General features: G+C 31.8%; 3 protein-coding genes across 7 annotated transcripts; 2 read left to right on the forward strand and 1 right to left on the reverse strand.

Moving 5' to 3' along the window:
- The first annotated feature begins 592 nt into the window (after positions 1-592).
- On the forward strand, positions 593-3,442 carry LOC123881384 (F-box/FBD/LRR-repeat protein At5g22660-like). 3 transcript variants are annotated; one of them, XM_045930057.1, is made up of 6 exons: positions 593-719; positions 1,081-1,269; positions 1,996-2,098; positions 2,230-2,385; positions 2,476-2,750; positions 3,080-3,442. In XM_045930057.1, the coding sequence occupies exons 2-6, from the start codon at positions 1,091-1,093 to the stop codon at positions 3,135-3,137; spliced, it is 771 nt and encodes a 256-aa protein (XP_045786013.1). In that variant the 5' UTR covers positions 593-719; positions 1,081-1,090; the 3' UTR covers positions 3,138-3,442. The 3 variants fall into 3 exon arrangements, with proteins under 3 accessions (XP_045786013.1, XP_045786012.1, XP_045786014.1); XM_045930056.1 differs by having other exon boundaries at positions 1,081-2,098; XM_045930058.1 differs by lacking the exon at positions 1,081-1,269 and having other exon boundaries at positions 614-719; positions 1,766-2,098.
- A 2,260-nt stretch (positions 3,443-5,702) lies between these two features.
- LOC123881391 (glucan endo-1,3-beta-glucosidase 12-like) lies at positions 5,703-7,149 on the forward strand. Its single transcript, XM_045930070.1, has one exon. The coding sequence runs from the start codon at positions 5,817-5,819 to the stop codon at positions 6,951-6,953; it is 1,137 nt and encodes a 378-aa protein (XP_045786026.1). The 5' UTR covers positions 5,703-5,816; the 3' UTR covers positions 6,954-7,149.
- Positions 7,150-8,388: 1,239 nt separating this feature from the next.
- LOC123881392 (60S ribosomal protein L35a-1-like) lies at positions 8,389-14,053 on the reverse strand. 3 transcript variants are annotated; one of them, XM_045930074.1, is made up of 5 exons: positions 13,988-14,053; positions 11,497-11,532; positions 10,769-10,997; positions 10,644-10,686; positions 8,389-8,510 (listed from the first exon to the last, which is right to left on the reverse strand). In XM_045930074.1, exons 1-4 carry the CDS (start codon positions 14,017-14,019, stop codon positions 10,645-10,647), a joined length of 339 nt encoding a protein of 112 aa, XP_045786030.1. In that variant the 5' UTR covers positions 14,020-14,053; the 3' UTR covers positions 8,389-8,510; position 10,644. The 3 variants fall into 3 exon arrangements, with proteins under 3 accessions (XP_045786030.1, XP_045786027.1, XP_045786029.1); XM_045930071.1 differs by lacking the exon at positions 13,988-14,053 and adding an exon at positions 11,680-11,829; XM_045930073.1 differs by lacking the exons at positions 8,389-8,510; positions 13,988-14,053 and adding exons at positions 8,719-9,395; positions 11,680-11,829.

Below are 14,053 nucleotides of genomic sequence, written 5' to 3' on the forward strand. Positions count from 1 at the left end.
GAGCCTTTTGTTGAGTGCATAGAGAGCTTTTGATGTAGTTGCTATATCCACTTTGTTTATCATTGTATGTTGTCCAAAGCATGACACCACCGTAGTTACGCGACATCCTTATGACAGGAAGAACAATCTCACACAACAAATCGGCTGGAACATAGCCACTACCTGCTGCTGCAGGGGAAGCAGGCAATCCCAGAAACACTTTTCCTGTCGTCAATGACTCCGTCCATTGCTTCCACGAATCCAACAAATCATTGATCACTCTTTGGCTATAATCACATCCAGGATTGTTATAAAACTGTATCCAAACATAGTCAAACACACCCGTGTCAAGTGTCGCACCTAATTGTCCATCAGGGAATGGACACTGAGGTGCTGCTGGCACTTAAGTAAACGTTTTGTGTTGAAGTGTTATGTGATTTGAGGAAAATTATTTTTATATATAGTAGCGGGTCATGTCTGTATCTAACTTATGTTCAAAAAAAAAATATAACTTATGTTAGAGTGAGTTTGATAATAAAAAAATTTAAAAGATGTGAATTTATTAATAAAAGATTTTTTTTGCTATTAAAAAAAAAAAAAAAAAGGGTATTTCATGTATCTCTTTGTGTAACCCTTATTAAGAACCCTAGCTACTAGCTAGCCTCTTCTCTTTCTCATACTAGTAAAAGATCTGTCGACTTAGGCCTCTGCACCATCCACCGCTGTATCGTTGCAGTAAGGTATGGTTGATTTTCCCTTTGAAATTGAGAATTAAATGTTTTTTTCGACACAATTGAAAACTAAAATAAAAAAAAAAACATAAATTAGTGTTTGTATATTGTTAGTTTTTTTTAATTTAATCGAATAAAGATCAGGATTATGCGTTTTTAGGATTTTGGTTCTCCTTTTTAGCTTTCTCATCGAAGCGCATTGATGATTACGAATAGGTAGAAATTGAAAACTATAAAACATCTTTTGTCTGTTGGAATTTTTTAGTCGTGATTTGGTGACTCTTTGAATAATTTAAACTCAAATACCTAATGATTTAATGATTTGATTCTGAATAAGTATGTGTTTTATTTTGTTTTTCTGAAATTAAAGACAGTTAATTATGTTTGAGAAGAAGAAGAAGATTGAAGAAATTAGCAGCAGCATGGTATCCAACAATGCCTCAATCAAAAGGCATAAACACATGATCAGTGACTTACCTGATAACGTTCTCGTTCATATTCTTTCTTTTTTATCTACCAAAGATGCTATCAAAACTTCCATATTATCAACAAAGTGGAGGTACTTATGGACCTATTTATCTGTCTTTGATTTTCGATTTTTTTATTATCAAAAAAATCGAAACCCATCACATTCCCTTTTAGATGTAGTCGCTACACTACTTGAAAAATCTAAGGATCATCTAATAGAAATAAAAAGGATCACCGTTCGTATACCCCAAGTTACTCTTAATGCTGACAAAGTTACTTTTTTAGTAACTTCTCTACTCAGTCTCAAAGTCCAAGATCTTGAATTTTCTATAGAAGATCTAAGATATCTAAATGCTCGCCGCGAGTTACCCCTTGGTTTCTCAGGATCTTATTTGTTGAGTAAACTAACGTTAAATCTTACTGGATATACTCTAAATATTTCTAATGCTATTCAATTTCCTAGCCTTAAGACATTGAATCTTAAGTATGCTACCTTTCCAAATGAGGAATCAGTTGAAGAATTTTTTTCTGGGTGCCCTCGCCTGGAAGAGTTAACTTTGATTAATTGTTATTGGTTGCACATACAGAAGCTCACTATTGCTATTTCCACATTGAGGAAATTGACCATCCATTTCAATCATTATTGTCTACAACATTGTGATGACTTTGACAAATTTTCTGTCAAGATTGATGCTGTCAATCTTTTATCTTTAACTTGCACAAGTGATCCAACCATACAATTTGTCATTGTTAACCCCCCAACCTCCATGCTTGATGCATATATTGCATTTAGCTTACACTTTCCATGGGATGATAGGACACATGCGCTATATGAGGAATATCTTTCTCGTTGTGCAGTTGTTCTATTAAGTGGACTTGCGAGTGTCAAGTATCTCACACTATCAAACGATACTTTTCAGGTATGTATGTATTATCTTTTTTTTTTCTCCTCATCTTCTTTCGTCTTTTTTAAATATTGTATATAAGATAATGCATGTTTTTACCTTTAGTTGTGTTTTCTATGTAATTATATTTTTGTTTCCTTTTTTAGGAATCTCCCTATGTAAATGATCGTTTCCATCTCCTTCCGAAGTTCCACAATTTGACACATCTTTGTCTGGATTCAGACATTTGCTCTTTCAGTAGAACATCATTCACAAAATTCCTTCTAAAGTGTCCTAAACTGGAAGTTCTTGTTTTTCCTCTGGTACACTTTATATCCTGCTCAATTTGTCGTCAAAACAATGATATTATTTCCATCCATTGACTTGTTAATTCATTTTTTTTTTATACTCAGGGAAGTGGCATATTAAGACAAGACGATAATCATGGTTGGAAATCAATTCCAGTGCCTCGTTGTATAAAATCTTCTCTCAAGAAGCTTCACATTACAGATTTTTGTGGATATTCATGGGATATCCAATTCGTTGAGTTTTTCTTAGAGAACGCAACAGTTTTGGAGAAGTTTCAGATATCCTTATCGTGTTCGCCACTTTCAAAATATAATTGGAAGAATCTGGCAGATCTCAAGAACCAATTTGTAGGAATGGGAAGTTGTGACATTAAGTTTCGGTAAATCTTTCTTTCTTTGAGTAGGGAATAAAATTTACTTGTCTAACTTTATTTCAAAACTAAGTTAAATAGCTTGCATTTGATGAACCTGCATCCATTTATACATTATATTATTGGCAGACAAACTCTCTTTCTTTTGTTGATAAATGTTTGATGGATTATGAAACAACTATGTAAGTGTTGATAATGGTTTGCTTGGAAATGAAGCTTGACATAATTTTTGGCCAAAAACCTGTCCAACAAACATGTTCTTTATTCATATGTTTAATTTATGAACAAGTTTCCATGGTAATTGTAATTGACTTGCAGTTTCATGTTTATTTTTGCAGATTAGCCAAAAGTGTGAGTAAAATGCAGAACTTTTGTAAAAAATGCTATGGTTTTTAAGGCAGACTTTTGAGTTCTTTTCAGTTATGACTTGTTTTCAAGGGCAATAATTTTAAGGAATTTATTTCTCAAGTTCAGTTATATTTCAGCACTATTTATAAGGCACCGAAGTACTTGTAATGATACACATGAAATAAACAAAGCTCTTAGTTTTCCAATACGTACATTAGTTTCATACTAGTATTATTTTTGTGATTTTTTCTCATATTTCTTTCACAAAACATGTATTATGGAAACGTTAAATTGCTTTACATTTGGTCCATGGTGTTGATGTTAAATTAAATCAAAGTCGTATAATTAATCAAGTCTATGTCATTTGTCCTCCTACTAAATATATTTGGATAAATTTGTCATAATGTGGATTTGAATTCAATTGGTGGCTTCTAAACTTGTCATAGAAGTACTAATTTTGTTGGCTATTTTGATCTTATTCCCAAGCAATATATATTCTTCATAAATAATGATATTTGCTCCTACAATGCTCGAGTTATTGTCGGAAGCTCTAGGCCTAAACCGCTGTCACCTTAAGGAAATAGGTTGTGCTTAAGGGTTTATTGTTCTATGTCACTATTACCCTCCATATCCTGAACCAGAATAAACTCCACTGCAATTGTTGCAAACATCTGCTTTAATCACTTTTTCTGCTATTAGGAGGTGTTGCACAGTCACAACTCGTGGTTCCTCTATGATATATGTCAAAAACTTCTTCATTCGTTGCTCCTTTTTTTCTACTCCATACTTCTATTTCAGCATACTTATGAGTCGCAACTCCTATTTCTGTATGTATCTAACACACTGCTATAATGAACCACAGTCTAACTTGAAGGGTTTATTGTTCTATGTCACTATTACCCTCCATGTTCTAGGCCTAAACATCTGCATTAACCACTTCTTCTCTTCTTCTGCTATTAGAAGGTGTTGCCCACTGTGGCAGTCGCAACTCGTGGTTCCTTTATGATACAACAAAGGCAAAAACAGTATGCTAGTCATTGGGATGCCAAAACAATTTCCCCTTCAAAAGAAGATATATCACTAATCTAATCAAAAGAAGATAAAACCTTCTTTGAAACTCTAAGTTGTAATTGCAGTACTATTTAAGTTAATGAGGTGATTTAGTTTTGATGTTTTTTATGATCTTCCTAAAGTATTAAAATTTCATTTAATTGTTCACGTGTAAAACATTAATTTGAAATTAGTGTATTTTCCTGGTTTGAAACAGAAAAATTGCAACAGAAAAAGTTAGTTCACTGAAATAAGAGAACGTAACCTTCCTTTTCCTTAAATTACATATGTGGCAAGGATCAAATTTTTAATGAATCGCTTTCAGTCCAACTTGTGTAATTGTGATTTCGCTTTGAGTTTAAATAAGTGTAATACAAATAGTTAGGCAATAAAACTTCCATCACATTTGGATCAACTCAAGTTACAATTGCAGTCAAACACATTACCCTATAAATGCAGCCGCCCAAGAGTAAATAATACAATATAATTATATACATATCAAGAAAAAGATGAAGGAGAATATTTCACTACTATACCTCAGTCTTCTTCTTGTTTGTGCCATCTTCTTAAGCTTGTACATTGTCCTCGGGAAGTGAAAGCAAAGACTCTGTATAAACGGCCACTAGGAATACTTGTCGATTGTTACCGTAGGATCGATGCCCTGACAATTGTCCTTCATCATTATACTTCACCAATCCAGTATGATCATCTGTTCCAACAATATCACCGGTTTTTGTAGAGCTTAAAGGGGAAAAGTTCTTAGTGGGAATTGCATTAATAGGAAGAACATGAGTCTTTGTCCAAGACGAATGCAGTTTGTATTCTTTCATTACCCATATTTCAACTTTATCATTATCATAATTCTTAACCCATAGACTAAGAAATTCTTGAAATACCCACAAATTCTTCCTAACTCTATATCTCGAAATTTGATCTTTACCTTCACTCTTATCTACATCTATTAAATACTTGTATCGTCACAACCTTTTGGTCACGATGTTTAGTCACACATACATCAAAATATATATCATTTAATTAATAATAAAAAAATATTATTTAATTACTTTCTCTCTCTACATTTTTTAAATATGTAAAAGTGACTATATATGTGGTCTAAATAGTAGTGACCACACAAGTATTTCTCATACACCCTCTCCTTAGAGAAAAATAAGACAAATATAGAGGAGAGTGTGAAGAAGTGGATTCAAACTCCTATATCTCTCTTCATTAAAAAATAATAAATAATAAAAAAAAGTGTGAGTTTAAGAGAAAAATATATGCAGTTAGAAGAGACGGATAGAAAAAATCGAATTGAATGAGAAGATCCAATTTAATTTATTTTTATACTAATAGAGACTAAATTAGAGAGAATAAAATATTGTGGCAAACCAATATTCAAATTTCTAGCAACAGAGTACTGTGCTAGTGCTAGTTTTAAAGAAAAAGTTTATTTATATCAATGAACAATTAAATGCTTATACAAACGGGATTATTATGCCTTAATGTGTTGAATTGAGATTATTCTTGCATGCACAGTGAGTGTGATTCTAGCTTATCCAAAAACAGAGAAAAATCGAAACAATAATAATCGCGCCAAACAAACTCTATAATATCTCACTAACGTAACTAACTCAGTAACCAATTCTTCACTCACCGTTGCAAAATCTCTCTCTCACCATGTTTAACACCTTCAGTTTCTCTCTCTACCTTCTCCTCTCTCTCCTCCTAACAACCACCGCCACTTCCCTCCCTACAATCGGCGTCACCTACTCAACCACCACCACTCAATCCCCAACACCACCACCACAACCACCACAAGAACGCATCACCACCGCAATGCAAAATCTCAAACTCACTTCCCTCCGTCTCGAAGAACCAAATCCAACCATCATCCGAAGTCTTCTCTACACCAACATCTCTCTCTTCCTCACCATTCCAAATTACATGGTTACCCCTATCGCTAACAATCGTTCAATAGCACGTGCATGGATATACACTCACGTGCTTCCTTTCTACCCTCGCGCCAAAATCACCACCATCTCCGTCGGTAACGCTTTTCACGACGTGTATCCAGAATCCATCAACAATCTTCTCCCTGCAATCACAAACGTACACGTGTCACTCCGTGATCTCGGTATTCGTAAGATCTCTGTTTCAACTTCTTTTTCTTTCGTTACAACCGTTTCTTCTCCGTTTCCACCGTCTTCCGCCACTTTTCAAGAACCTCCCGGCGTTAACCTAATCGGTCCTTTACTTCAATTCTTGAGCGATACAAATTCTTCGTTCTTGATTAATCTTTACCCTTACAATCTTTACCGTTTACAACCGGCGATTCCTCTCGGAGTCGCACTTTTTGAAGAACATCCGTTTAATTTCCGTGACGATTTCACTACCGGAGTTCGCTACCGGAATTTGTTTGACATTATGGTTGACTCTGTCGTTAGTGCAATGGCTTTCGCCGGATACGAAACGATTCCGGTTATTGTTACTGAAACAGGATGGCCTAGCGCCGGGAATGAGCTTGACGCGAATCCAGGTTATGCGGAGGTTTATCTGAGGGGATTGGTGAAGCATTTGAAGTCCGGTGCCGGAACGCCGTTGTTGAAAGAAGGAGTGAAAGCGGTTTATCTTTACGAGCTGTTTGATAAAGACGGATCGGGTCGAAATTGGGGAATTTTGTACCCGAATGGTTCAACGAAGTATCGAATTGATTTCTCTGAAGCTTCACGTTCGTATTTGATGAATTGGATTAACGTGGCTTTGATTTTGGCGTTGATCGTCGTTGAGGTTTGTTGCATGGTTATTGTTCATTAGAGTTTTTGTTAAGTTTCTGTTAATGTTGTTTTAGATTTTGGGATTAGTCACTAATACTAAGTGATTACTGGTTAATTACTGTGATTAGAAGTTTTCATGTAGAGAGAGTTGGATTAAAATCTTCATTGTGGTGTATTCTAAATTTTTTTTTTTTTTATGTTTCCAAATATTACCAAAATGCCCGTATTATATTTTTGATGAATGTTAATGGTTCATTTTTGTTTAATCCAAAAGAATTATTATTATCTGTGTGATTGAAATGGGTGTGAGGACATTACTATTCTCAAATGCAATATATATCAATTTTGATGTATTTTTTATTTTGAAAAACTATATATTAAAATTTTGTAATGTTGATGTTTGATGTTTTTATATTTTTTGCTGTCTATAGAAGTTATTTGAGTAGTGACAGATAAAACATGAAAGCTATAGTTATAGTTATAGGCAATATAAAAAATCACAAGGCTAGTTTATTGGATAATGATCCTAATATTTATTTGTTCATATTCATAAACTTTTTTTCTTAGAATATTGAATTTTAGCTTCACAGTATCACTTTAGTTTAATGTAATGAGTTCATTGGTTCCAAAAATATTAAAAGCATGAGCTTAAAGTCGAAAATTAGGGTAATTTAATTACAAGATTTAATAACAAGAGTTTTCTTTCCTCTATTTTATGAGTCAAATATAAAAGCTGTCAAAAAATTTCATTAACACAATTATATCGATTACTTATAAGTAATTATTCACATAAAGTTCACGAGTCAAAGAATATCCAAAAAAACAATGTTAACAAATGTCCGGATGAATACACATCTAATATAATATGCTCTATTTTTTTCATTACATTGGAGCCGATGAAAATTAAAAGGACATCATCATATATATTATACAAATTCTTACCATTAGACCAAGCCTAATGGTTTTGATACGCCCTATATAATTGAACTTACTTTTTTTAAGCAAATATTGAACTTAAATAAAAATTCAAATTTAGTTCATTTATAATACTCATCACTCACTATAATTTATGCGCATAAGATAAGCTCAAAGATGCAAAGTCTATATAATACTGCATTTTATTTTACCAAACATGATACTGCATTTGACCAAGAATTCTTGCCATGTTAACAGGCTCTTGAGATGATCACAATGAAGAATACAAAAGATTAAAAGATGATTAAAAGACAAAATGACCCTTTGAAAATAGAAAAAGTAATAGGTTGAAATATGAAATATTGAGGGTAAACTGAAGAATCCTTAAAAATGTATCCAGTTGTATGATACGAAAAATGATTTCTAGACTTGATTAATTATAGAAAATTGGTTTCGATAGTATTTTGTTTTACTCTGAATTAAGAGGAAAACAAATGGAACCCAATGTAAATCATTTTTAAGGGAAAAATCTATTTGAGATTAAGATTCAAACCAAAATAATGGATAGATAAAAAGATGTTAACTCATTGTCTTAAAAAAGAAAACTATTCTATTCAGAGTTACAAAAAGATCAAAAAATTAACTTCCATAATGCATCTGCCTTCTAGTCCGTTCAAAACATCTGCAAATATAACCAAAATGCAAAAAATAAGCATGTAATTACACGGTAAATAAATTAGAATAAGAGGATGATCATATTATCATCATACAATTTTGGTTATTCTGAAGTGCACTAACATAAAATGGTAAATTCTACCAAAAATTCACTTGGCCATTAATGTTTGCAGAACTATTCACAGTAGAAGTGTATTTTTTAAAAGCCAAGAATATCAACAAAAAAACAAGGAGGGTTGCTTAGATAACCAGGTACCAATTATACAATCATCAAGATCAAACAAGTAAACAACAAAACCAAACTAAACACTTTTACCAAAACTAGTGTCTAAGCCAAGAACAAACAGAACCTCTATCTTACTATGCACAAAAGAAATGAAAATACAACATTTTGAAAAAGGATTCAGGAAAAAGGGAAATTATAAACCAATCATATTGGAGAACATCTCCATGGATAAACAAATATGCTCGTAAAAACAAATTTAGCTGGACAGAATACAGACAACATATGGTAAAAACTGGACCAGAAAAAATTGAAACTGTAAGCCAATATCATTGGAGAACATCTCCATAGATTTAAAGAGAAGCCTCAAGCAGAAAGGCTTTACACTTGATATACGCACAGATAAAATCCTGGAAACAATTTTTGTTAAACAATGCTAACAAGAAGAACTAAGTGCGATTTACTTTTTTGGCAGAAAATAATAAAAAGATCAATTTTCAAGTAATGAATATGAAGTGTATGGACAGATTACATGGATTATTTAAGGAGATGAGTTATGAACAACTACATAAATCTGTGAGCCAAATACATTGGAGCGCATCTCCATAGATTTATAGAGAAGTCTCAAGCAGAATGGTTTCTCACTTGATATACGCACAAATATAAGTCCTGGAAACAATTTTTGTTAAACAATGTTACCAAGAAGATCGAAGTGCGATTTTCTTTTGCCAGAAAATCAAAAAATCAATTTTCAAGTACTAAACTAAGAAATAGGATAGACGGGGTAAACAAACTATTTCAGATTAATGATAAAGGTCATGAACAACTAGAACTGTAAGCCGATTACATTGGAGCACATCTCCATAGATATAAAGAGAAGTCTCAAGCAGAAAGGTTTTTCACTTGATATACGCACAGATAAAATTTTGTTTTAAACAATGTTACCAAGAAGAACTAAGTGCAATTTTGTTTTAGATAGAATTTTAAGTATTAAATAAGAAAAAGGAAGGACAGATTAGTCATACTAACTCATTTTAAGTATTAAATAAGAAACAGGAAGGGTCATGCAACTAGATAATAATTATGTAAGCCAATTACATTGGAGCACAACTCCATAGATTTAAAGAGAAGTCTCAAGCAGAAAGGTTTTCACTTTATATATGCACAGATAAAATCCTGGAAACAATCTTTGTTAAACAATGTTAACAAGAAGAACTAAGTGTGATTGCCAAAAAAACAAAATATCCATTTTCAAGTATTACGATAATTATAATAACAATTAGGATGGGCAGATTACGTAGACTATATCAATTTAAAAGGAAGTTTCAAGCAGAAAGGCTTTACATTTTCTATCCACCCATAAAATCCTAGAAAATATTAAAACTTTTATATTGGAAACTATTAAACTTGGTAGTCAAGAAATATCGGCTTATTTCTTTTCCAAGAAAGACATTAAAAGATCAATTAAGATGAGTACGGAAGTAGGATGGATAGAATACATAGCCTAAAAAATGCCACTTAAAGGAGTACTGTTTTCACCCAAAAGAGAGGCCAACAATAAAACACAATATTATGATCAATGCAACATAACCTCTAAAATACATCATCAGAATAGTACAATGGAAAGACTAACTAATATGAGTAAGATCCATGGATAAAAATCCAGAATGTACAAGCCAATATAAGAGAAGAACCAGAAATTGGGAACTTAGGAATTCAAGTCATTTCAGTACTTAATATCTAACATAACATCAGTCGTTTAATTATTTGTCTTGCTTACAGTTCAAACACAAATGGCCAAAAAATTAATAAATTATACAGTTCTTAATCTAAGATATCAGTTTTCAAAGAAGCATATTAATGCAACATGTAATGTATATTGAGAATAAACAAGCATCAATAAAATGGCAAATTTACCTTATATGTTGCTTGGATACATAAATACTCTAACCCTGGCTCCCTACAAAAACACAAAAACATTCAGAAACCATAAAATAAAAGTTGGAGGAAACAAAAAACCATTTCAATGTCCGAAAAATTACCATTGCTTTTGGTGGCAGATTTGACGTGAACTTTGCACGGACTATTCCACTGTTGCCATGAGGCCTAGTAACCTTTCCCCAAATGCATCGATAGTGGCTATCGTCCTTCTTTACCTTGGCCTTGTAAATGTACGCCACACGCTTCCCAGCATACCAAGCAACCTCCTCCTTGGTGTTTACTCCCTCAATCTGGACAAGAGAGGTGTTTGGGTATTGATTTGACTTGGACCTAAAACAACATTACCAAAACTTAGCACAAACAAACAAAGTCCAACCACCCAAATCAATATCAAAATCCAGTGCTGTTTGGATAAACAGCTTTTTTGCAGCTTATATCATAAGCACTTATCATGATAAACACTTATGAATAAGCTTACATAAGCTTTTTCTATAGCAACAAATAATAAAATTAAATTGTTTTTACATTAGTTATATGTTGTTTTCATAAGCTATCTCAGATAACTTATGAAAATAAGCTGAAAATGTCCTAAGCTGTTTTTATAAGTTTTTTCAAGCAATCTCACATGCAGTCATGCCAATAGATGAGATCAAATAAGCCGATCCGAACAGACCTTATATTGAAATCTACATATCTAATAATTATATAATATCTCAAACCCAATTTAGATGCTTGATTCTTTAGAAAACCTTAAAAACTAAAAACAAATACTACAAAAAATGAACAAAATATAACTGACAAAAAAAATCAATGTAGAAAAAAAAAATACCTCTTGTATCCAAGAACATTACCCCTGACATAAAGCCTGATTAAACACAAGATCAAAATAACAACATTAGCAAACATTAATAAAAAAATCACACATAAAATTCATTAATTCTGATTAATACTGCATAATGTGCTGTTAAAAATGAAACCCTAATGCTTATAGAAGAAGGGTAAGATGAGAAACCTAGTGCGTTCTCCTTGTCTTCCTTTAACCATTTTTGGTACCTGCGGCGATGTGTAAGCTCGGCGGTTGAAGGAATGGGAGAGAAAATGAAGGTGGCGGCTGTAAAATGAGAAGTTAGATAAGGAATGGGAATTTAGGGTTAGTCATAGTGGGCTGGGCCATCTTAATACTTAACTACAGAAAATGAATAAAAAAGGGAATAAATTAACTTGGTCAAAAACAAATAATGCAATAGTCCAAAAAAATAAACAAATAATGCAAAAAATCAAGTTGTCAATATATTAATTTTTTAAATTAGTCAACATATTTGCTCGTTAGTCAAAAAAAATTTTGTTTACATGATTATATTATTTTTAAAAAAAACTAAACTCTCATAAAAAAAATACATCTAATATAATAATTTCATATGTACAAATTCATAAAAACATTTTAATAATATCTTATAAAAAAAATTACATTTCCAAAATATCATTTATTATATTTCCACAAAAAAACATTTAAAATTATATTTCATATATACAATAATATTTGATATTGAACAAATAAATAAATAAACAAACACAATAAAAAATAATATTATAAAATTCCGTCTCAAATCCGTCTGACAGTTTTGCAGCGATTTGAGACAAATCTCATATATAAATAAATAAACACAATAAAAAAATAATATTATAGAATACCGTCTCAAATCCGTCTGAAAGTTTCGCACGGATTTGAGACACATCTCACATATAAATAAATAAACACCATAAAAAATAATATTATAGAATTCCGTCTCAAATTCGTCTCAAAGTTTCGCACGGATTTGAGACAGATCTCACATATAAATAAATAAACACAATAAAAAATAATATTATAAAGGGTAAATGATCATTTACCCCCGCAAAATAAACAAATTTTCGTTTACCCCCCTATGCAGATTTTTTTTATGTTTACCCCCTGCAAAAAATAGATTCACTCATTTTGACCCCTGTGTGTACAGCAGAACATGTGATTGTGCAAATTTGCTGACGTGGCTTGTACACGTGGAAAAAAACATTTATATTTATTTTTAAATTCCACATCAGATAATATTTTTTTCAAAAAAAAAATTTCCTACAAAATTAATAAAATGAAATTTTTTTCCAAAATTAAAAGAAAATTCTACAAATAAAATTTTTTTCCCTACAAAATTTTAAAAAATTCCTACAAATAGTTTTTTTCCGTACAAAATTATTATTTTTTTTCCTAAAATAAAAAAACGAATTATCATATTTTTCTCCCAAATAAAGTTTATTTTCAAAATAAAGATTTTAAAAATTTATTTTCAAATCTTTTTGATTTAAAAAAAACAGAATCTTCGCCGGTTTGCTTCCACCGTCGTGATCATATTCGTCGTCGTCTTCTTCAATCACCGGAATCGTCTTCTACTTCGTTATTGTCTTCTGCTTCCTTCTATTTTTCTAGTTCTAGGGCAAATGATTTTGGTATAAGATCATGTTTTTTTAATTCAAAAAGATTTGAAAATAAATCTTTAAAATTTTTATTTTGAAAATAAACTTTATTTTGGGAGCAAAATAAGAAAATTCATTTTTTTTTTGTTGGAAATTTTTTAAAATTCTTTGTAGGAAAAAAAAATTATTTTTTTAAAAAAATTTGTAGGAAAAAAAATTTATTTGTAGGATTTTTTTGGGAAAAAAAAAAATCCGTTTTTTTATTTTGTAGAAATTTTTTTTAAAAAAAAATATATTATCTGACGTGGAATTTAAAAAATAAATATTAATTATTTTTTCCACGTGTACAAGCCATGTCAGCAGATTTGCACATTCACATGTCCTGCTGTACACACGGGGGGCAAAATGAATGAATCTATTTTTTGCAGGGGGGTAAACAGAAAAAAAAGCTGGATAGGGGGTAAACGAAAATTTGCTTATTTTGCAAGGGGGTAAATGATCATTTATCCTATTATAAAATTCCGTCTCAAATCTATCTGAAAGTTTCGCACGGATTTGAGACAGATCTCAGAGAAAAATAACAAATACACAACATTATTTATGTCGTCTCAAATCCGTCTCAAACTTTCACACGAATTTGGGACAGAAGTTTTAAAAAACATTACAATATACAACAATTATACATTCTGTCTGAAATCCGTCTCAATTCTTCGCACGAAATCAAACTCCGTCCCAATTTCGTCCAAAACTGTAATTTTGTTTCAGACAGAATTTATTCCGTCTGAAATTTCTGTCCGAAAATGACAAATTTCTAGTAGTGTGTGCTGTTAAAAATGAAACCCTAATGCTTATCGAAGAAGGGTAAGATGAGAAACCTAGTGCGTTCTCCTTGTCTTCCTTTAACCATTTTTTGTACCTACGGCGATGTGTAAGCTCGGCAG

This window comes from Trifolium pratense, linkage group LG4, assembly GCF_020283565.1.
Source record: "Trifolium pratense cultivar HEN17-A07 linkage group LG4, ARS_RC_1.1, whole genome shotgun sequence".
NCBI lineage: Eukaryota > Viridiplantae > Streptophyta > Magnoliopsida > Fabales > Fabaceae > Trifolium > Trifolium pratense.

What these genes read in the sequence shown, in the direction of transcription:
- LOC123881392 (XM_045930074.1), bottom strand. Translation starts at nt 14,019, where the DNA reads ATGGTTAAAGGAAGACAAGGAGAACGCACTAG. An exon ending in AGACAAGGAGAACGCACTAG is followed by an intron (nt 11,533 to 13,987) that starts GTTTCTCATCTT and finishes GTGTTTAATCAG; the next exon opens with GCTTTATGTCAGGGGTAATG. An exon ending in ATCTGCCACCAAAAGCAATG is followed by an intron (nt 10,687 to 10,768) that starts GTAATTTTTCGG and finishes GTGTTTTTGTAG; the next exon opens with GGAGCCAGGGTTAGAGTATT.
- LOC123881391 (XM_045930070.1), top strand. Translation starts at nt 5,817, where the DNA reads ATGTTTAACACCTTCAGTTTCTCTCTCTACCTTCTCCTCTCTCTCCTC.
- LOC123881384 (XM_045930056.1), top strand. Translation starts at nt 1,091, where the DNA reads ATGTTTGAGAAGAAGAAGAAGATTGAAGAAATTAGCAGCAGCATGGTA. An exon ending in TATCAAACGATACTTTTCAG is followed by an intron (nt 2,099 to 2,229) that starts GTATGTATGTAT and finishes TTCCTTTTTTAG; the next exon opens with GAATCTCCCTATGTAAATGA. An exon ending in AAGTTCTTGTTTTTCCTCTG is followed by an intron (nt 2,386 to 2,475) that starts GTACACTTTATA and finishes TTTTATACTCAG; the next exon opens with GGAAGTGGCATATTAAGACA.